The 22120-nt window shown below is 36.4% G+C and overlaps 1 protein-coding gene across 11 annotated transcripts; it reads left to right on the top strand.

Moving 5' to 3' along the window:
- Positions 1-162: 162 nt before the first annotated feature.
- D2hgdh (D-2-hydroxyglutaric acid dehydrogenase) lies at positions 163-18128 on the top strand. Of its 11 annotated transcripts, none has more exons than XR_011231220.1 (10): positions 163-243; positions 1264-1442; positions 4017-4255; positions 6196-6432; positions 6853-7028; positions 8480-8708; positions 9256-9439; positions 10652-10718; positions 13381-13531; positions 14210-18128. XR_011231220.1 is itself a non-coding variant. In XM_045762065.2 (10 exons), exons 3-10 carry the CDS (start codon positions 1264-1266, stop codon positions 14417-14419), a joined length of 1605 nt encoding a protein of 534 aa, XP_045618021.2. In that variant the 5' UTR covers positions 250-430; positions 1064-1097; the 3' UTR covers positions 14420-18128. The 11 variants fall into 11 exon arrangements, 6 of the variants coding, with proteins under 6 accessions (XP_045618020.2, XP_045618022.2, XP_045618021.2 ...); XR_011231223.1 differs by having other exon boundaries at positions 229-430; XR_011231222.1 differs by lacking the exon at positions 163-243 and adding an exon at positions 250-430 and having other exon boundaries at positions 9256-9427.
- Positions 18129-22120: the final 3992 nt, after the last annotated feature.

The following is a 22120-nucleotide window of genomic DNA, read 5'->3' as shown; positions in this document are numbered from 1 at the left end:
CCCATCTTCTGAACTCTGATACCAAGATACCAACCAATGGTTTTACCTTGAATTTAAACTAAATATTTAATCATCCATACAGTCACATAGATAATGGGCAAATAAAATTAATTATAATACAACCACGTCTAATGAAAGTTATGGGAAATATTGAATACAACGTTATAAAGGCGCGGCCGAAGTCTCGGGAAGCCATCCGGACACAGTGACCTTGGTGGAGGCGTGTTTATCGTGGCGGCGCAGGTGACCTTGTCAGCTCATCATTACCATTAATCCTCACTCGGTTATTCAGTGTCATGGACACTGGCCGTGACAGGCTTATACCTTGAGTGCACGATTACTTGCTTAGAGTTGTTTGAGGCGAGGGAAAGGTCCGTAGTAGTTGTCTGGGGTGTGGATCTTCTGGGCCGAGATCAGGTCGAAATAAAAGGTATTCTCTGATGTAATATATCAGTGTCGTGAGAACATTCTGACCAGAACACACGTGCAGATATTGTCATGCAGATAACAAGCTGAATTTCCAGGGCCACTTTCCAAATATTGCAAAAAAAAAAAGTTTCTAAATGAGTTGGCAATCTTTCTAAAATCAGATCTTATGTGATCAGATCTTATCCTTCTCGGTTATGGTATCTGTGCTTGGAGTTCTACTACTCAAAAAAATCATCTATGTCCTCAAATTACTGAATACAAATTTGTTAGGACAATAACAAACTCTGGCCCCAGACAGCACTCATCCCCCCTTAATTAAATCTTTGAATATATTAGATATACAAATTTTAGCCTCGCAAAGGTTGTGAATTATTAATGTATTTCACCATTCGTGTATTTAAAAGTGATTTTAAAGTTAAAAAAAACATTGTGTATACACCTCGGACAACGTTATCTTTCACGTTTCAGTATGGTATTGGATTATGTTGCAGAATTTCTAGATGTATTTTTTTTCATTTTATCCACTTTCACTGTAACAATGTTTTATACGCACCAATGACCATATACCAGTGACCAATTAAATGCAGATAATCTTACCCTAAGCCTTATAGTAAAATTTGAGGATTATCAACAGGTACATTGTGGCATAATTTGAGGATTATTTGTAGGTATAATGTAGTAAAATGTGTTTAATATAACAACCATGATATAAGATACCCGTAATAGTAGTGATTAAAAGTTGAAGTTATAGAAGTAAGATTAGTATGGTAATTCACTGTCTTCCTATAAGGACATTGAAGACATGAGGAAATAAATGTCCTTACTCCTTTACAGATGATGATGGTAGCCAGAACCATGTGGCTAAGGACACTATGCATGCAACATTCGGCAAGAGTTTCCTCCACATTTATCTTAAAATTTTCTGGTCGAAGTCAACATCCTGGTCGTAGTAAACATCATATACACACTTTTCCTGTTGCTTTCTACCCAAGATGTGAACTAACATCCAAAAGGTAAAATGCTTCTGTTAATTAAGGATATGATCTGCAGTTATTCAATTCAGAAAATGCAGATATTTTACCAAAACTCTCAATAAGTTGATAATAAATTTGATTTGTACAGTATATAATCTTTCATCTATAATGGCTCTCACATATGAGATACAATGGGCTAGAGCATAATGGCTCAAAATGGGGAAATAGGAGGGGTGATGTCTGATTGGATAAGTTTGTAAGACAAGGAGTTTAATAAAGTTAAAATGTACATTTTGAAAGTTTTTAGCCAGTGTGGTAAAAATGTGGGATTTTCACATTTGATAGTTACAAATTCTATAAACTGTTTTCTAATGATTTCTTCAGTGATGAATTTAGTGTTTATAAAAGTTCTTAAGGTATTTTTGCAGTTTCTCTGTAAGACAAGTAATGCTCATTATATATTTATTAGTAAATCCCTATATACATGTTTTTGGTTTTAACTACAGTAAAAGTACTTGTCACAACTACTAAATGGTATACAGACTCTACTACATAGTGTAAATCTGCTTCTGCCAATGGTATTAATTTTATTGAATGTTTTGTACACAACCCACATACAGTACAGTATTAGTTTTATTGCTGGCAGATGTTAGCGCTGTTGATGATATTAATAACTCGATTTCTGCATTCCTTGATGAAATATGTATGGTATTTATGGTTTATGAAGGAATTGGTCCTGTATTGCATTCATTTTCAAGGAACTACCTGGAACAAGTACAGTAAATACAGTACCTGAGAAATAATTAAATTATTATGCCTTTGCTTTGTCTTCTTATCATGGTGAGAATAATGGTGAATGATGTAATTTTTATATGTAGGCATTTTATAATGTTTGAACATCTTGTACACCTTGTCATCTTTCATTATAAGTGTGTCTTGGAAAGATAGAGTAATCTCTCTTTCATAACAACCTGATGTAATGATCAAGACATCATAAGCAAACTAGTAGTTATTTCACAATGCATGAGATGGTGTAGGAGAATGGCCCCTGCTCCTAATTTATGCATTATTAGAAGGCAATGCACTGCAGTAATTGGTTCCCATTATCATAGACAGGAAGCATAGAGCTTATCAAGGTTTAACTAGGCCAACAACTAGCCTTCCACTAGCAGCTATCCACAACAATTGCCTAACTCCCAGGTTCTTATTTACTGCTAGGTGAAGAAAGAACAAAAGATGAGGGATAGAATGAGCTAGCACTTTCCTAAGCATAGTAATAATGAAGGGTAATGACATGCTCAGGTTCAAAGTCGATTGGAAGTCTGCTTACAAAAACAACTTTCACGTTTACTCTTGCCATGATAATACGATGAAGTAAGGCATGGTGTTATGATTATTTATAAGGCATTTAGAATTTGTAGCCAGCAGGAACTTGAAGATAAATGCTAATAAATTGAGTATTTTTTAGTAAATCCTTAAATAACCTACATACTTCATTAGTGAATGCAGAAAGAGAGCAATAAATATTATATTTGATACTTGTATTTATTATCATCACCAACAAAATTGAATCAAAGTTAGTGTCTTATTCTTCCACTAGAATAGGCAGCAGACATTGCTAACACCTGCGGTAAGACCATTATAAGGACAGCACAAAACATCCACTATAATCAACATCCTTGCCATAAGCAGAACAAGAAGAATGAAATTATGATATAATGTGTAGTAGCTGTGACAAAAACATGTTAGTGATATATCCAGGATCATGGATGTGACTATTAGTGAAGTGTCACTGATACTGTACATGGTATTAGTATGACTAGCATGCAGTTAACACCAACAACACTAGAGTTACACACATGAACCAGAACCAAAATGTCATGCACTTTATGAACGCCAAGTTCATCATCTAAGGCTAAAAACATTAGAAAGTAGTGCATAGAATCTGAAGCCATCAAATGCTGAAACAGCATATAACAGAATCGAGGGAAAATTAGCATTGCTTCCCAGATGACTAAATTGATACTTCTAGATATAAATTATCACTTACTCGATCATGTCCCCTCACCATATCTTCACCACCTTGATATTGTCCATTAATTATTCTTGGGAATTCCAATTGCCTTCAGCGGGTCAAGATGTTCTTCTTTAGTTATAAGAATGTAACAGAAGAACAAGTACAGGTATATATTAAAATACATTCACAATATAAAGATATAATGTTGGTTCAGGTAAGGTGATTTACTTCCAACAAATCCAGGACAACTTACTTTTTTTTCTTGTAAAAGCACTAACATTGTGTATCTATTATATCTGATTAAGCTGCTACTAAATATTATCTACTATATGCATCATTTTAGTTCTCGACTTAATTTGTTTATCATTATCAGCACTTGGTGCTCTGTTCAACCGCTTCAAATAATATCGATAATATTTATAGGATATACAGGATGGCACAACAGTTACATCGCAGGTTTTGAGGGTGACAATAGCCATGCTTTTATACAAACCTTAGGTACACCTTTATCAAATTTCTACATAAGGAATCTTTTGTATCTAAAAACCACAAATTGTGTAAGAAAATGTGAAAAGCCTAAATTTATGTTTCTGAAGGTATCAGGTAAAGAGAGGTCAGTTCAGCCACATAAATGGAGATGACATGAACTTTTTCACTGATCTCCTTGATCCCCATCGTGTCATAACCGATGAGACAGAGCTTGAAGGCCACAATACTGACTGGTTGGGGATGGTTCGTGGTACATCATCAGCCCTTCTCAAGCCCAAAACAACTGAGGAAGTCTCGGCTATTTTGGCTTACTGCAACAAGCGTAAACTAGCAGTCTGCCCTCAGGGTATGTTGTTTGAAGAGCTATTTCCCAAAAGTTTTAGTATTCCTCTGTTGTAAATTTTACAGTACAGTACAGTACAGTATAACACTCTTTGATTGTACAAAATTAATACAAATCTCAATGACTTGGTCTCATTCATTGTTATCTTGAATTTTCTTTACCTTGAGGTGCTGTTGAGGATTACTGTCCCCTGCGGCCCAGTCTAACCAGTCCTAGTTAAGTCTTGTTTCTTAACCGTTTATATACAGTACAAGATGCCCAAAATGTCCAAAATGTTGAGCATAAATAGTGGCTTTAAAATATATACACAAATATTATGTAAGATATATATGGGTAAACATTAACACTCCTTCATGCATCTTTTCCAGTCATATTATTCCTAATCAGGATTTTTTTTACACAAGTCACTTTCTCCCCTGACTTGCTCGAGGTTCAGCTTCTCTTGTGCACATTCCTCCCTAGTCAGTTGCAGATCACCAGGTACAGTATTTAAACTGATTGATCATTTCTAGGACTACTTTATTTACCTTTATTTCACACACGGAACAATTTTCTTCTACGCGCAGAAAATCGCACTGTGATATACCGGTACTGTACATAGTGAGAAAATCCATTGGGGTGAAAATGCCCCAGTGGATTTTCTCGTTGAAGAATATTACGTTTGTGATTTTTTCAGTGTATCTGAAGGTGGGGCATACAGGGTTGAAAACTACTTTACCCTTCACCCGAGTGCTTGGGGGTCTTGTGTAAAACTTTGACTGGCTTCAGGAGGGGCCTCCAGACTTTGTGATTTTGGTAGAAATCCAGTTGTAAAACTTATAAAGTCAGTAGTGGTGCAGCGGGTGGCAATGCCTTGGTCACGTCTCCTCACAACCCCAATGGATTTCCTCACAATTTTCTTCTCTCTGCTAAATTTGCCTTTGTCTTTATTACTTTTTAGAAGTCCTCACTCACATATCAATTAAACTTTCAGCTAATATATTTAGAATATACTATCTATTATTTCTTGCCAAAAGAACTGCATTATCTACATACTGGAAGGATTTACACAAAAATTAAACCTCAATGTAGGGGGAACCTGAAAAATTCAGAAAAAATTTGCTATGGAAAGAATACAGTATTTGAAAGTTTGGGAGGGTCCTCAAACTTTCAAACGTGTGTAATATCTAGATCAAACCAATGTCCTTAGTACCAAAGTGTGTAAAATTGGTTCACATCCAAAGTGGGAAATCTTTTCATAACTCGGAGTACTAGGAAATTAGCATGGCTATGATTTCTGTTAATTTTTCAGTAATGATGTAAACAAAATTGTATTTAAAATATATCAGTGTTTGTAGCAAGATGGATATGACTACTGTAATTGGTAAAGGGTCATATTTTGCAGTGATCAGCACAGTCAGGTCATAGTTGAATTTAATTGAGTTAAAGTCCTGAGTTCAATTCCTGCTACAGAACAGAAGCATTTGGGCACTGGTTCTTTTCACCCAATGTGAAAAGTTCACATTGTTCTGTTCACCTAGCAGTTCATAGGTTCCAAGAGTTAAAGAACTGTTGAATTGCATCTTCGACAAGGTCAATAGTTGGTGTAGGGCAGCATTTCTCAACCTGTACTTTGCAGAACCCCAAGGTAACGAAGGGTTCTGCAAGAGTGTGATAGACTAATTCAAATCATATGCAAATTTTTTATTTAATTTTTCTTATTTAACCAGTATCAAGAGCAAAGACAAATCTTCTCCATTCAGTTGACAATGATATCCATGTGTTTAGATAAAGTGAGATTTGGAATTATTTCAAGGGTACAAAGGTTGAGAGAAACACCTCAAATAAAGGAAGCTCTCAATAAACTTAACAGGCTTTCTGTTCTCAACTGTAGGTAGCTAATCCATAAGTACTTCAGTTGTTTAAAAGCAAAAGTAATAAATTGCATGTAATTTATCCTTTAGGTGGAAATACAGGTCTGGTTGGAGGAAGTGTTCCAGTATTTGATGAAATCATTATTTCAACTACCCTTATGAATCAAGTTGAAAATGTAGATACATGGTCTGGAGTGGTTACATGTCAGAGTGGCTGTGTGTTAGAAGCTCTTGATCGACATGTGTCCGAGTTTGGCCTGATGGTACCGTTGGATCTTGGAGCGAAAGGCAGCTGTCATATTGGTGGAAATGTTTCCACTAATGCAGGTAAAATATCCTACACTTGTTCTCTCTTCCTCTTGATGTGTTCATATTTTATAATATTTATATAGGAAGGTCATTATTATTACAGTATTTTTAAAGAGTATTTAATTGGTATTATGAGGCATGTCTGGAATGGAGACTGGGGATACCTTCTTCGTTCAGCTGCAGTCAATACATAATGTATATAGTTGTCTTTTCTCATATTAATACAGCAGCCTCAAAAGATTTCAGAATAACTTTGTAACAAAACTCTGAGTACTATCATGTATATCATGTGATAATTTACTACATTCAATACTTTCTCATAACACACTTCTGTTAATTACTAATTATTTGGTCTTGAAATCCTTAGCAAGTTTAAACTGCTTTTATGCCGAGAATTATTACTCGTTATCCTAATAAAATGCAGCTTGCCATTTCTAGGTGGGTTGCGTCTACTCCGTTATGGGAACCTTCATGGATCTGTCTTGGGTGTTGAGGCAGTTTTGGCATCAGGTGAAATTGTGAATTGTTTGTCAACAATGAAAAAGGACAATACAGGCTATGATCTCAAGCATCTCTTCATAGGCTCTGAAGGAACACTAGGATTAATAACAAAGGTATTAGTATTAGTGCTCTACTGTATAACTAAAGTGCATCATTAGGAAAATAGTAAACATTTTCCTGGTATATTAAGTAATTAGCCATATATATAATTCATTCACGGTATGCTGGCATATTGAGAAAATCTTTGCAGCAGGACAGGGACCGCTGGTGCAATCCCCATCCTAGGTAACCCAGATGCATGCCTTAACCTGGGGTTACCCACAGTGCTGGTTTGATCCCCATATTGCTCCAAAGATTTTCTCAGATATGTCACATTATTGTGACTTCCTTGTTTATGCTGGAATCTATCTTGCCTATGATAATTTTTAAATTCACCTTAGTGAGCAGGGATTGCTTTAGATTTGTTGCTCTAGGCCTCTCATTTATTCCTGCCTCCTCTCCAATCTTATATAGGCTATCTGTGTTTTTGTTAATGTCCACATTGGAAGTATTACTGGGCTACTGTATCTGGCTTGGTTACATACTAAAGGAATACTGTCTCGGTAGGTACTGTAACATGCAGTTATGCAGAGCAACAGTTTGGTACCAACACAACATGAAAGTTTTAAGGGGTGTTAGCTGGGTCTTAATGGTAATTAGGAGCACTGGAGGATACTATCCAGATGGGGAATGTCCACTAGAATCAAATGAACTAGAGTTCCTTCCAAGCTCTCCTTGGCATCACAGAGGCTATCAAGGAGCACGCTAGTTAACCACTAGTTGGCCTGCTTGGCCATTACCCTGGCTGCCACCAGGTGGCTGCCTGTGCTTTACTTAACTCTATACACTTGTCTTTACTAGTTTCTTACTGATTGAACTAGTCCAGTATTCATAGTGACTGCTGTCAATTTGCTTAATGCAGTATTGTCATTACTGGTGTTCTTTGTTCCATGTTTGCTTTATTATGACTAGCAAGTTATTCTTAGATTTAAAAATAAAATTTGGATATTTTAATTAAGTAGACTCTCAGAAAATTTTATTGAGTTAATGTTACAAGTTGTTAGAACATACTCTCTAAATACAAAGATAAAAATATGATTATTAGTTGCTGGTAATATTTTGTTTCGGTACTGCAGGTACCTGGTACTGTATCTGCAAAATACTAAGTTTGATTTTTTTTTTTTTTTTTTTTTTTTTTAATGAAGTTAAAAATTTCCTTGGCTTATTTCTTTACACGAACTTTTGGGTATCTTTTGAATAGATTCCCATCTTGGTTTGCTTTCATATTGCACTAAAGGCTACACGAACCATTTTTTATGGGAGGAAGATGGAGAAGGTAGAGGAAGTAACACGTTTTCCTCTAGTTGCCTATGTGTACATAGCGTTTAGGAGAATGTCAGCAGTGTAGATACAAGAAACGTAATGGAAAACTCCTGTTGGGACGTGTTTGTTACATGTATATGCTTTCTAGGCACAATATATTTTTCAGCATTGAGCTTGTATATTTGTAAATCTGTATTTTCAGGTTGCTATCAATTGCCCTCCAAGACCACAGTCAGTGAACCTAGCATTTTTGGGCCTTCAGACTTTTGATGATGTTCTTAAAACCTACAAAGATGCAAAGAACAAACTAGGGGAGATCCTAAGCTCTTGTGAATTCATTGACTGGAGTTCTATCGAATGTGTGGAGAAAAACTTGAAGCTGAAAGCACCAATTGGTGTACATCCCTTTTATATGCTAATAGAGACATCAGGTTAGTTTGTTTGCCTAAAGTAATGAGATAATGTGTAATGTTTATAACACTGTTATATTTGCTTTTTATTATAGTAAATGCACTATTCTCATAATTGATTATGCAACATAATTTATTATAACTATTGTTGGTGTTTTTGGTTAATCTATATTGCCATACCCTGTTAATAATTATGTGAAGTAATTATGTGAAATAAATATAATCTATCTGTATCTGTTTTGAAGTAAATAATTTGGAAGAAAGTCCATTCCCTCATTCTCAACTTGTGTTAAGTGAGGCAGTTCAGGTGGCTGGTGTCCCCCTCATCCCTGTAGAGTTCGTTGTTTAGTGTTTTCAGCCATGTTGTTATGGCTTCCCCATCTGATTCCATACACGACTATGGTTAGCACATTTTCAGAATGTGCTTCAGTGTATTCCTGCGGCCTGGTTATAAACCAGGCCGCAGGTTCCTAGAACTAACAGGTAGGTAGGTAGATAGATACCTATTTCCAAGCTCACAAGTTAAATATACAGACAGTTTCAACATTTGGTAATTCCTTACTTTCAGGATCTAATAGTACTCATGATGAGGAGAAATTAAATATCTTCCTGGAGGAGGCATTAGAATCTGGAATTGTTAGCGATGGCACAACAGCTACAGAACCCTCTCGAATGCAGCATATCTGGAGCATTAGAGAGAGAATTGCAGAAGCACTCATAGTTGATGGCTATACATACAAGTCAGTTGCAATGTATGTAGTGCATGCTTTAGCTTGGGACTTGGGATAGATTTTTAGTGCTTCATACATGTTTGAATGCATGTGTTTTGTCTTGGTAGTAGTGATGGTGTGCTAATGCAGTGGATTTTTTTCTACAACATATTGTATGAGGCAGAACTGATTCATTCCAAATGCAGGTACTGTATAGGTATTGTGTGTGCAACATGACGGGTAAATCCACATAAACATATAAAAAAAAATCACTATTGAGCTTCATTCTTCTGGCATCTCAATGAGCCTTATTACCTTATGAAGAATATTTACCAGTTGAACTCTGAGAAATATATGCATATAAAAAAAATGGGTAACAAGTTCAGCTTGTCAATACTGGCATGAGATGAACCTTAAGCTGTTTTCTTACAATCATGTCACTCATGTCTTTGTATTTTCCTTTATAATGTTTAACATATTAGAATGTCAGTCCTGGAGGGAGCCTCCAGGGCTCGCCCAAAAATTGGCGTTTTATTACGTTCAATGCTTTTTTTTTTTTCAACATGCTTGGGTAGACACAGCAATGGTCTGCTACCCTATACTATATGAAGAATTACAAAGTGTAAATCAAAACTTTCTGTAAGTTCATCTAATATCCCCATCTCTCAGGATTAGTCATACATGGAATCGGGGGAGAACATATTAGCCTACACTAGCAAAATCTGGGTAGAGCACAAGAATATCTTCCAATATTCATAAGTGTATGAAGTAATTACAGAGTTCAAAGTTCCTCGTACCATTTGGTTTGAAATCATTGGCCATTGGAGTGTCAGTGTCTGACACTCTCTTCTGTCATCCCATATTTCCTGAAATACTGCAGCTTTTATAACAGATTGGGGTGCACATATCTATCTAAATTTCAGGCTTATCACATGCAGTTTTAGCTGCCTTGTCTGTCATCATGCTGGACAGCACCTATGTGAGATAGTATTCAAACAAATGAGACAAAATCTTGCTTTGTGTATTAATGATGTTTATAATGGATATTACACCATTCGTAGTATCTATTTTGCATGTTGGGTTTTCAGTGCTTGATGAGCTGATTTTCAAGCTCATAAAATTACTTTCACTCTTTTTTCAGTGCATTAGGGGCAAGCTGTAGTGCAGTTAATTCTGTATGTGTGGAGCCAAATCAGTTATTCTGTCTCACACTTAATGGTCTGTGTACATGTGTTGTCTTTGTATATTCTACAGGCTGCTGCAGTGTGACCTGTTGACATTTGAACAGATCCATCAGCGTAAGCATAGTGCTCGTGAGGCCGTAAGTTGTTTACAAAGAAATCAATAGTTTCAACTGTTGTTGCTTTGAGGAGTGCTGGGTTTTGCTGATGGATGTGTAAGACACTTGTATTTCAGGGTACAGATATAATAGAATATGGTTAATTAGCACATTGCATATAATAAGTTAATGAGCTTGGCAACACTTCTAATCAACCAATTTGCATATAGGTTGCCCATTGGTGTGTTCGCAACACTTTCACGTGTACAAACATCACCAATCAGTTTCTTAAGGAGTGTGGGTGATGGTGGATCTCTCATGACCCTTACACAGAAGGTGGTATTGAACTGCTCAATTCTTTCACATATGGTTGAGAGTTTCAGCTCCTCCCTCATGTTGATTATTCTTGTGCATCTGGTGGCTTCAAGAATTATCCTCATAATTTCAGTTTGAATTTTCTCTAAAGCTTTCAGCTTAGTGCTGGGGAGATTAATAAGATGCAGGGCATGGTAGTCGACTAGGGACCTAAGTTCGCTTAAAATATCACTCTTAATATTTATACCAAGGTATTTTAATTGCCCGCAGTTTTTGATGCACTGATCATTGGCTTTAAAAACAAAATTGGGGAGGGGGAGCATAGGGTTCTAATTTTCCCTGTGGAGATAGGCCCACATCCAGTGCATTTATTTGAAAGTATATGAAGGAGAGTCTGCAGCCGGTTACCACTGTTTGCAATAACACAGATGTCATCTGCTATGCAGATGACAGTCTCATCGACTTATGTAGGTACTGTACTTCGGCTATCAGGCATTGCATCAGCACATTGAAAAGCGTAGGACTGAGGAGTGCCCAATCCAAAGGGGGCATTATAGGTACTCTTAGAACCTTGACTGCTGCTGTTCTGTTATTTAAATACCCCCTAATCCATTTCAACAAATCTTCCCCAAGATTTAAAAGAGGTCAGTTATTCCAGGATACTGTGTCCCATTAGCTGTGTCAAAAGCAGCTTGAAGATAGACAGGCTACACGAGTGTTTGCTTCCTGCCTGTCTGAAGTACTCGGCAAAGAAAGATTGTGTACATCTCCCAGGGAGAAAGCCATGCAAGGTAGAAGTGAGTTGACCTTTGATTTGCATTATTAGCCTACTGAGAACAAGCCTCGCAAGGACCTTGCACATGAAGGAAGTTAAAGATATTGGCCTAAACGTATTCAAGTTTGGCTCAGGTATAGGGATTATGAGACCTGGCATTGTATGTTAGGTCCTTGTCTCCAAAAGTTGCTCTGCCTTTCTTGAGTGCACTTTAAAGTTAAAATTGAGTGATGTCATACACACACCACCTGGACCCATTTCACTACAGACAATTTCAATATTAAAACCCCTATTAAGATAAGTACTAGCAAGATGATGTATATTTTGAGGCAGATTTGATACACTTGCAGTGCTTGCATACTGTTCCAGTAGAATGTGAGCATGAGCTGTGAGTGAGTGCTGAGTAAGTTGAGGGGTATTAGGTTTGGAGACGTACCATCAGCCTTCCATCAGAGCAAATTTATAACTTGTGAATTTATACACGTTCATTGGAAATGGAGGGACCTTTTGATGGGACCTTCCTGTCCTCGTCGCGGCCACTAGTGTTAGTGGCCCTCGGGTAAATTCTGGTAAATTTAGTTTAAGACCAAAGTTCTAGTGTGCAGGGTCATATTCAATTGTGTGGCTATGCCACAAGGGCTAGTTTGGCTGTATATAAGAGTTGCAGGCACCTAAATCATTCTTTTGGTGTGTAAAGCATTTCATCACTTTCTGTAATGTGTTGTCTCTCTCACCCTTGCCTTCCGGTTATCCCCTATATTCAAGCAACCATTTTTTTTTTACCATGGAGCTCTTTATAATTACATTCTTTCAGCTTCAGAGGTTGTATTTGATTAAAGATTTCCTTTCCCTTTGATATTTTAGGTAAGATTGGGTTGTGTCTTTTTGCCCTGAATAATATGGAATGCTACCACTCTGAATGCTAATTTGTTTATTACTACTATTAATAGTATTATTTCCTCTCTTTTTTTTCCATTCTCTATTTTTTTTCCTTGAATGTATTTTGATGATTTAACTATTTATTGTTAGTGTCAATTCTTTGATACAAAATATCTTTCAAACAACAATAAATATTTATCTACACTTTGGCTGCGAGATATGACTTGAAATTTTAGATCTTTGCATGGGTTTAGGAAATAGAAAGGGGTGCATGTTGCCTGGCCTGGCTGCTGATAATTGCATGCTGAGAGTAGGTAGCAGGGAAAAAACTTCACACTGTTCATATATTTAAGAGATAATGTGAATGCTATATTGTGTATGTGATTATTTTAAAGTGTGGTAATCCTTGTTTTGTATGCAAGGCTGGTGCTTAACCACTGTACTGTGCAAAGCACCTTAAGGCACTCTGAGAGTTGTGCTATTTTTTTAATTCGGCTATATTTTAATTTTTTGTTTTTTTTTGTTTTTCATCACTTTGATTTTTAAATGTAAATGGTTGAGTTTGGAAACATTTTGACATTGACTTTACCTGAACATTTATAAAACATAAAAAATACTGTATGTCCTTGGCAATTGCACTATGAAGTTTATGCCAAAACCAGGTGAGCTTGCATTAGTTAATATATAAGTTGTTAATGCAGGTATGTGAAATTAATGCTCTTAACACCTCTACAGATATGATATTTCACTGCCATTACCTCATTTCTACAAGATGGTAGAGGACATGAAAGAACACTTGGGCTCTAGTGTCATTCGCTGCTGTGGCTATGGCCACATTGGAGATGGAAACCTTCATTTAAATATCACTAGCAACGAGTTTCAGAAGGTTTGTTTTCTCTCGTTTTGAAGATTTTATCAATGCATATGCTTTACCTCTTAATTGAAAAATCCATGATGTTTGAGTATTTTAGTCACCCATGTCTTGGCACAATCAAGTTATTATAATTTAATAATACCTGGTGTCTGGGACAGGAAGCCTGTGTATGTACAGTATATACTTTAGGCTTGTCTTAACCCCTCCCCCCCCCCCTTCCAAGGTCAAACTACCGAGCTTCTCCAGGATGCAACCCCACAACAGTTGGCCAACATCTATTTATATATTTCACCCCAGTCCTCTTGACTTGTCACATCACAAAAAGATACACTAAATTGCCTGTTCAAGGCCCCATGAACAGAAAACAGGACAGCCCCATCAGTCTTGCAAGCCACTATGGTTTAAAGTACAGTATATCATAAATCCCCAATGGCCAAAATACAAGTCAAAATGCTATGTATTATTCGAGAGGATGGGTTGGACATTTAGTGCTAGATGAACAGAGGCATTAGTTAAAATGAAATGTATGTCCAACCATTTATGTTCTGTCCAGGAATCCCCAATTGTGAGACGAGAACAAAACCAACGTTACCACATGACCCTGTTATGCAAGAGGTAGTGACCATAACTATGTAAGGCATTCATAGATTTAAAGATTAAATGAAAATTGATTCACACGTTTCCTTGCAGGATATCTTGAATCGCATTGAGCCTGTAATATACGAGTGGACAGCAAAAGTGAAAGGCAGCATAAGTGCAGAACACGGTGTTGGCTTCAAAAAGCGGAACTATATTCACTATTCCAAGTCATCTGGTGCTATAACATTAATGAAGCAGATGAAAACATTGATGGATCCCAATGGAATCTTAAACCCTTACAAAGTTCTTCCTGATAATTAAGATTTAAAACATAATTATTCTTCTATAGATTAAATTAACCCTTAATTTAAATTAGATGAATATAGTATACTAAACATACCTCACCAATTAGGGGATTTTTATAACTACAAATGTTGTTGAGTATTTAATAAATTTAACAATTTTTGAGTAGAGTTTGGTTAGTGTATTGAAGTTTCCATTATTACTGACCCTGGATTGGTTCTGCTGTTTTTCTTGACGATACTGTAATTAAATTTAACATGTAGACACCAGTAAATGTATGCAAATATAATTTAAACTTTTTGGCTTACCCCTTGCAGTGAAGACCAAATGTCCCTGTCACCTTGATGTTGTCAAATTGTCCCACTGAACAGACTTTTGTAGAAATACTAGTACAGTACTGTATTAAAAATTAACTGTTTACAAGAAAATATTATACTGTATAGTGTAACCTCAAAAATTCAGTAATTTGTGCCAAACTCATTTATGAGTTTAACTAACATTTGCCTTTTTGTTTTGCCAAATATTAAGGGGTTTCTCAATTGTAATACTGTAATGCAAAGTCCGCTTAACTAGATATTTGGATATCCGGCCAAAATTGCCTCTGGATAATTTACTGGCAAAACTTCACCATATTCTGACAGAAATCTGGACAGAGATTGGGTTGCATAAATTTTCAAGAACTACACATTTCAAGATCTACAGTATCAAACAAGATGATGAACTACAACAAGGTACGTTCAAGTTTAAATAATAATTTTTTATTTATAGTGTTAAAATTTTAATTATATTCGTTGTATAACTTGCGAATATTGCAAATATGTACAGTATTTTAATTTTTGAACTTCTCTGAATGTCTGGCTTATCCGGTGAGGGCTCCTTCCCATATACAGTACAGGTAGTACAGATAAGCAAGCATAGTTTATCTTATGGTATACTGTACAGTGTTTACACAGTCAAATTATTGGTAGCCATTTAAATTTAAGAAAGATAGCTATTAAATCAAATTCAAAGATATAATATCTTAAGTATAATAATGTCAGGTCACCTGCGTTGGATTTGTCATCTCTGTACTGCAAGGTTCAGTAGCAATTAGCCAGCCGACATTGTATTTTACAGTCAAAATGTTAGAATACAATTAAACATGTCGAACTTAAACTTGAAAAGGGATATATATCTTACAATAAATAGCAAGTGGGTGGGCACAAGTGTGGATGAATGGTTGTGTTCTGCATTTTGTAAATGTAATACAGTACATAGAGATTACTTCCAAATTCAAAATACAGTAATAGCAAATAGTTACAATAAACTAACTTCTAACAAATTCAGTATATTAATAACAAATAACTATAAACTCTTAATACAGTACTGTACAATAAAAATGTTAAATAGAAGTGCATGCCAGCCTGTCATATTGTTGACACCTGGTCAGCTGTTTTGATTTGTTGTTCTGGCTATAAAACAGCAGTCATATATCAACACCTTGTTTAAGTTCTAGTTTAAAAAAAATTGGGAAAATACTCGCAGAATTCTCTCCTCCCAAAATCTATTTTTTGTTAACACTAATTAATGTGTTTTAGAAGGCTATTTTTTGGATGTTTCGTAATCATTTAATATAACATTTTAGTTCTATATTGTACTGTATTCCACATGCAGTAAATCATTAAACTCCAGTAGAGAGCTGTCCATTTTGTGTTTGGGAAACTCTAGTCAACACACATGTTCTACCTTGATTACTCAGTTTAAATTTTTTAAGTCTGGGATAGATTTAACATGTCTGCTTTCTCACCTATATGAAGTGTCACCTGTTAAAATGTTCCTTACACTCTCGGACTTGATAATCGTCTAGGACTCGCCAAAGCGTTATTTTCACATATTTAATGTAGAGTTAGTGTTTACTACAATTATTGTAAGGAACCAGATAAGGAAATGTACATAATGGTGTTTTGTATTTTTTTCTACCATGCAGTGCAGTACAGTATATCAATACTTTTGCACAGGGATATTTGCATATACTGTAACTTTTTTTTTTATTATATAATATGACAGCAGACTGCTTAATGTATTTTTTTTTTTTTTTAACCTTTATGTGACTAATGATTTCTTTGTTTATAATTATGAACCTAAAATGTTTGATGTCCAAACCACACATCAGAAAACGAAGAAACAACATTTCGGTCTGTCCTGGACCATTACCAAGTTGTATATTACACGCCCCGATAATGGTCCAAAATGTCATCATTTCTTCATTTTCTGATGTGTGGTTTGGACATCTTGTCTTCAGCTACGTTATTGTGACATTATCTGATTGCTTTTATCATATGGTACGAGGAAAACAAAGCATGCATAATATATTTATTTTGTGAATTTTGAAATTGGATGTTACAGTATGCAGCATCACACCACCTGCTTCTTAACAGGTTGACATTTGTGGGTTAAAGAAACAGAGACAATACAATATTAGGAAGTTTATTATAAAAGGAAACAGCCAATTAAGCTGTAGAGTATTATTCAGATTGCAAACTGTAAGTACTGGTAGTTATCAAAAGGCACCAACCCAGGACGTACAAATTGTAGGTCAAGTTTTTTGCAAACATTTTATGAACTGCAAAATGAGTTAAAAAAAAATTCAGGTGATAATTTTAAGGTGAATTCTTATTGTATAAAAATATCAAAGAAAATTTATACTAAATAATGTATATATAATTGAGATGTTGAGGTAGTGAAAGTGCTAAATTTGTGTTCAGGCGAGATGTTTGCCCAGGACTGACGGATGGCCATTTTGAGCTTGAGTTTAGAGCTCGCATCTTTTCCCTGAAGATCCTCCTTTACTGTGTGCCAGAGGTTTTCGATTGGGTTGAGATCATTATGAAGGGTACCATGCAGTCATCAAACCACTTGGTGTCAGATTTGGTGATATGAGCAGGAGCACCATCCTACTGAAACACACCGACGTTTGTGAGCTTGAAGGAATCTGACAGATATTCACAAAGCTGCTCCAGGTAAACAGCTTGTGCTGGGCTTGGGATGTATAACTCTCAAAACTCTGCAGGTATGCTTGATTCACTTCAAGGTTTTTGGGAAGCACTTTCAAGAATAACAAGCTTGCTGAAACCCCTACCTAAGAAAAAACTCGCCATAAGAAAACCAAGTGGCTTGATTGTAATGTTCCCTTCATCAAGTATGAGCTAGGTAACAGCCCAGATCTCGACTCCAATGAAACCCTCTGGCACATAGTAAAGGAGGATCTGCAGGGGAAGGGAATTATCAAGGGAAAGCACTACACCATTACAATTATATAGTACTTAGAAGGGATCAGGATTTGGGATGGGATGGGGAAAGGAATGGAGCCCAATGACTTGGACGGTTGGGAATCAAAAACTGACGTGCATTATGCGTGACTGTCGCTTTACCTTCCAACCCAAGTGGTTGTGCACCGCAGGAGAAACGACGTGAGCTCTAAACCCAAGCTCAAGATGGCCATCCGGCAATCCTGGGCAAACATCTCGCCTGAACACACAAGAAATTTGGTATTTTCACTACCTTAATGTCTCTAGGCTGTTAAGAAGAGAAAAGGCCACCCAAGCAAGTATTAAAAGACTAATACATTATTTACTATAAATTTTCTTGCATATTTTTTGTTGTGCAAGAGGGGCGAGAGCAGGATGGTGCATACTTTTGACCAGTACTGTACACTATTCTCCTGTAAATAAAAATGGTATATAATTCATTACAATAATTTTTTATTTTTCACTATAAAAATAATATTACTTTTTATTGCCATCATTACCATAATGCATTGTCGCTCACACGGTGGGTAACCAGGCCCATGAGTCGTACTCCTCTGGAAGATCTGCTCCTCCCTTACCCAGAGGGATGCTCCCTGACAACCACATACCTTCCATGCCATTTCAGTAGCAGTGACATATTGTAGTTATCCAGTGTGACCACCTCTTCATTACTGTCTCCCTGGATATTCATAATGATGGTACTTTTGTCCACTTTGCAACTCCATCCTAGTATCTTTATTAACGTGGACTGTCATTATCCTGCACCACATTTAGTTGTGGACATGCATCTTCAGGACAATCATGGTGATAAATTCATCAAGACCACTGTTGTTTAGAAGGCCAGGAGCATTCCATTGTCCAAGCCGACACATTCATTGTCTGCCCTCTAAGTGCTGTACATGTTCTAACCCCCCTCCATATTGCCAAGAATATATTAGACAGTAGAATCCTCTGAAACTGTTGGCCTTAAGATGGAAGGGAAAGGGATTGAAATATTTTGCCAAGGAATGTTTCTTCCCTATGCTGGAAATTTGGCCATGGTGCTTTGGCTTGCAGAGGCATAAGTCTTTTTCCCTATCTGTGGAGACCCCAACAATATAAAGTTAACATTTATATCTACCAGCTTGGTTCATTAGTAGTTGTGGTGAACACCCTGTTTTCTCTCTTTCTTTGCTCACTATGCACTGGAACTGTCCATCCTGCACTTTAAACACAAGAATAATGTTCCTTTCTCTGAGGCATTAACTTCTCACCAGGTGCCTTTCCCTATCTAATGATCTGCTCCAGAATTGTTTGTCTCACGATAGTGCCTCAGCCACCTTCTCCACATCTCACATACCTTCCTACCTTGCCTTATCTGGTTCTCCTCAATGCACAGTACTCCATAGGCAACTACTTGATAGCCACTTTTTCAAAGTGCTGAAACGAAAATTCAGCAAACTGATAGAAAGATATGAATATCCTTTTTCCTGATATTCCTCTTCTTAGACTGGGAAGCAAAACTCAACAGACCTTGTGTTAACAGTTGCTCTTTTAAAGTACTATTTATGTCAGCCTCCTCATTTCTTGTCTTTTTCCTGCTCTAAAGCCAGCTTTTGCCTGCTCATCAAATTCTCAAAGCCTAGTCTTCTCTTGCTCATTCTTCACTTATAACACTAGCTCTAGTTCTTGTTGGAATTGTCTCTTCTATCTTGAGCTTCTCTCTTCCTCATCTTGTTTCTTCAGTCACATTGAACCTGTACCTTTCAAAACTCTCATGGTGGTGGTTTCTCACCTCCATCTTACAACTAGTCTCCTCCAATGGCTCTTGCAATGCAGCTTTTGATGCAGCTAATATGATACTGGTTCACAATTTACCGAATCGGTTCATTAATTTGAACTTCTAAAAAAAAAAAAGATAATGATTGCTAGACACGATAAAAAATTGCACCTCATCTATCTTGTTAATTTTCACTATGGACAAGAAAAGTGGATTAGTCAGTTTAAAGTTCAACTCTTGGATAAGAGACTCAATGAAACTGTTAGGTTACTGAGGGATGTCAGGACAGGCAGCATGTTAGGGTTTGAGGTGCCGCAAGGCCAACAACCGACCACCAGGGTGCAACCTACAACAGTTGTTCAACCTCTGGGTACCTATTTATTGTTAATTTAACAGATGAATCAGGTGTATGGAAACGTGTCTAAATGTTTTTGACATGCCAGGGAATTGAACTATAGTCCAATTAGTTGAACTGACTGCACTATTGTGACTGAAGGGAGAAGAGAATGTGTGTGTGTACTACCTTCAAGCTCATGCATGGTCAGACTTTTGACTTAAGCAAACACGTAAGTTACCAATTATCTACCGATGTCTTTGAAGCAGAGCTACATATATAATTTCAATAGCTGGATCTATTTTTTAGCAAAAATGATGATCAGACAAGTACTGTAATTATCAAAAGAAAGCACCAAGCCCAGAACACTATTTAGTACCATCTGTGCCACAGAATATTATAAAAAAAATCTTGGATATTCTGGATGCCAAAATGAAAATAAAAACACAAGATGAGCAATGTCAAAAGTATCCAGTATTAACCATTAAGCAAAATAAGCACATGCTTAGGGGCCTTGAGTAAAGAGAGGTCCCAGCATATTTTTTTTTTTCTGTGCCAGATTTACACTGGACCTTGGTATAATGTTGCAGCTGAATTAGACCATAAAAAAGTAGCCCCATAATAAATTATAAAAATAATATATATTATTGAAAAGATTAATAATATATTTTAGTCTTGGGAATACAACACAATTGGTATCTGGCAACTGCCACATCATAGGTACAGTATTAGATTCACTGAGGATTTAATTGAGGGACATTTAATTCAGAAAGAAAGCAAAAACTCCAATCATTCGGTCTCCTCCAAAATTGAAATCAAGATGTTCTGTGAGGTGTGTGACTCCTAAGGCAATACAGTTCAGAAAGTAAGGTACAAGTTTTTTATTTAAGTGCTCATGAATTGTGGCTAATATGTAACCTAGTCTTAAGACGTTTCACATTTCCATTTATGGCAGGAGGAGGAAAGCCACAGGAATAGGTCATATTTAAAAGTATGCAATATGTTATTTGTAACAACTAACCATCTATCTCTCCAATGATAACAGATTGAGTTTTGAAAGACAGTTTAGAAATTCGAATATGGAATTTGTTTCTACAGGGAGATGAGAGCGGCACAAACGACTTCCTTAGCAGCAGCATCTGCAAGGTCATTAGAGGCAACAGCAGTATAAGGCGGAGAACCCAGCAAAATTTGACTGTCATATCTGCTAAAGATGAGGAACAGCAAGTGTTCAGTGTAAGACTTCAATCACCATGGCTGTGAACAGTATAAAAGAATCCAGGGCCATGAGCATTGCACAAGTCACCACAATGATAAATGAATATTGTTGAATGAAAAGTAGCTGTCCTAGAGCATATGGTGTTCTGTTGTTAAGGTCATGAAGTCTGTACTTAGGCTTATCAAGGTCCTCCTTGGCAAACTACTAACCTTACTAAGATGCAATCCACAACAGTTTAGCTACCTCCTGGGTACCTATTTACCACTAGGTAAACAAAGCCACTATGTGAACAGGTGCATAAGGTGAAAGGAAATGTGTCCAGCCATCTGTCCTGACAGGGAATTAAACCTGGGACCCTCAGTTGTGAGTAGATAACAATTAGAGGAAAACTGTATTACACAGTACAGTATATATATAGATATATAGTTATAGATAGTTATAGATACAGATGTAGTTAGATATACAGATCTAGAAAGAGAGATACATAAATTTAGATATAGAAAGTATGTGGGAGTGTGTATGAAAGTATGGTTTAGGAATTGTACAAGTATGCCTATTAAAATGAGAAGCAGTAATTAACATGATCTGGCAGCAAGTTACACCCACCTAGGCTGCTGGTAGCTCACTATCTCGTCCACTCTGCCCCCATCCAGGCTGCTTTTATCTTAAGCAACCTGAAGGGGGACGGAGTTCAATTCTACAAATAAACCAATCCTTGGATTAATATTTATATCTGTAAATTAGTTTTATGCTAAAGAGATCACCACTACATTGTTCGGTTCACAATATTAATGAAAATGGTAACACTACATTATTAGTTTTTCTTGCCCTTACTAATAAAAGCACAATACTGTACTATATGACAATAATAATATAATGACATGGAATTAAATATTAATTACAAATCTGCAATTTGATTTCTGTAAAAAAAATATTATTTGCATGTCAATACAGCTACTATAATCAACATGGCATGACCATCACAAAATTATACAGTGCTGATAACATCAAATTCACACACAGTTGTCAAATGGGTGACACACACCAACCAAGAACAAAATAAATCCACATGAAATTTACCCTGCACACAGGCAAGTCTTACACCACCTTCCTAAAATAA

Source organism: Procambarus clarkii, chromosome 42, assembly GCF_040958095.1.
Source record: "Procambarus clarkii isolate CNS0578487 chromosome 42, FALCON_Pclarkii_2.0, whole genome shotgun sequence".
NCBI classification, from domain to species: Eukaryota; Metazoa; Arthropoda; class Malacostraca; order Decapoda; family Cambaridae; genus Procambarus; species Procambarus clarkii.
Note: the sequence above shows the minus strand (reverse complement) of the source record. Positions and strands in the feature narration are given on the sequence as shown.

Bases quoted from the DNA above. Each gene is read 5' to 3' on its own strand.
- D2hgdh (XM_045762064.2), top strand. From the start codon at position 1,264: ATGATGATGGTAGCCAGAACCATGTGGCTAAGGACACTATGCATGCAA. The intron at 6,433-6,852 runs GTAAAATATCCT...TGCCATTTCTAG, and splicing joins AAATGTTTCCACTAATGCAG to GTGGGTTGCGTCTACTCCGT. The intron at 7,029-8,479 runs GTATTAGTATTA...CTGTATTTTCAG, and splicing joins CACTAGGATTAATAACAAAG to GTTGCTATCAATTGCCCTCC.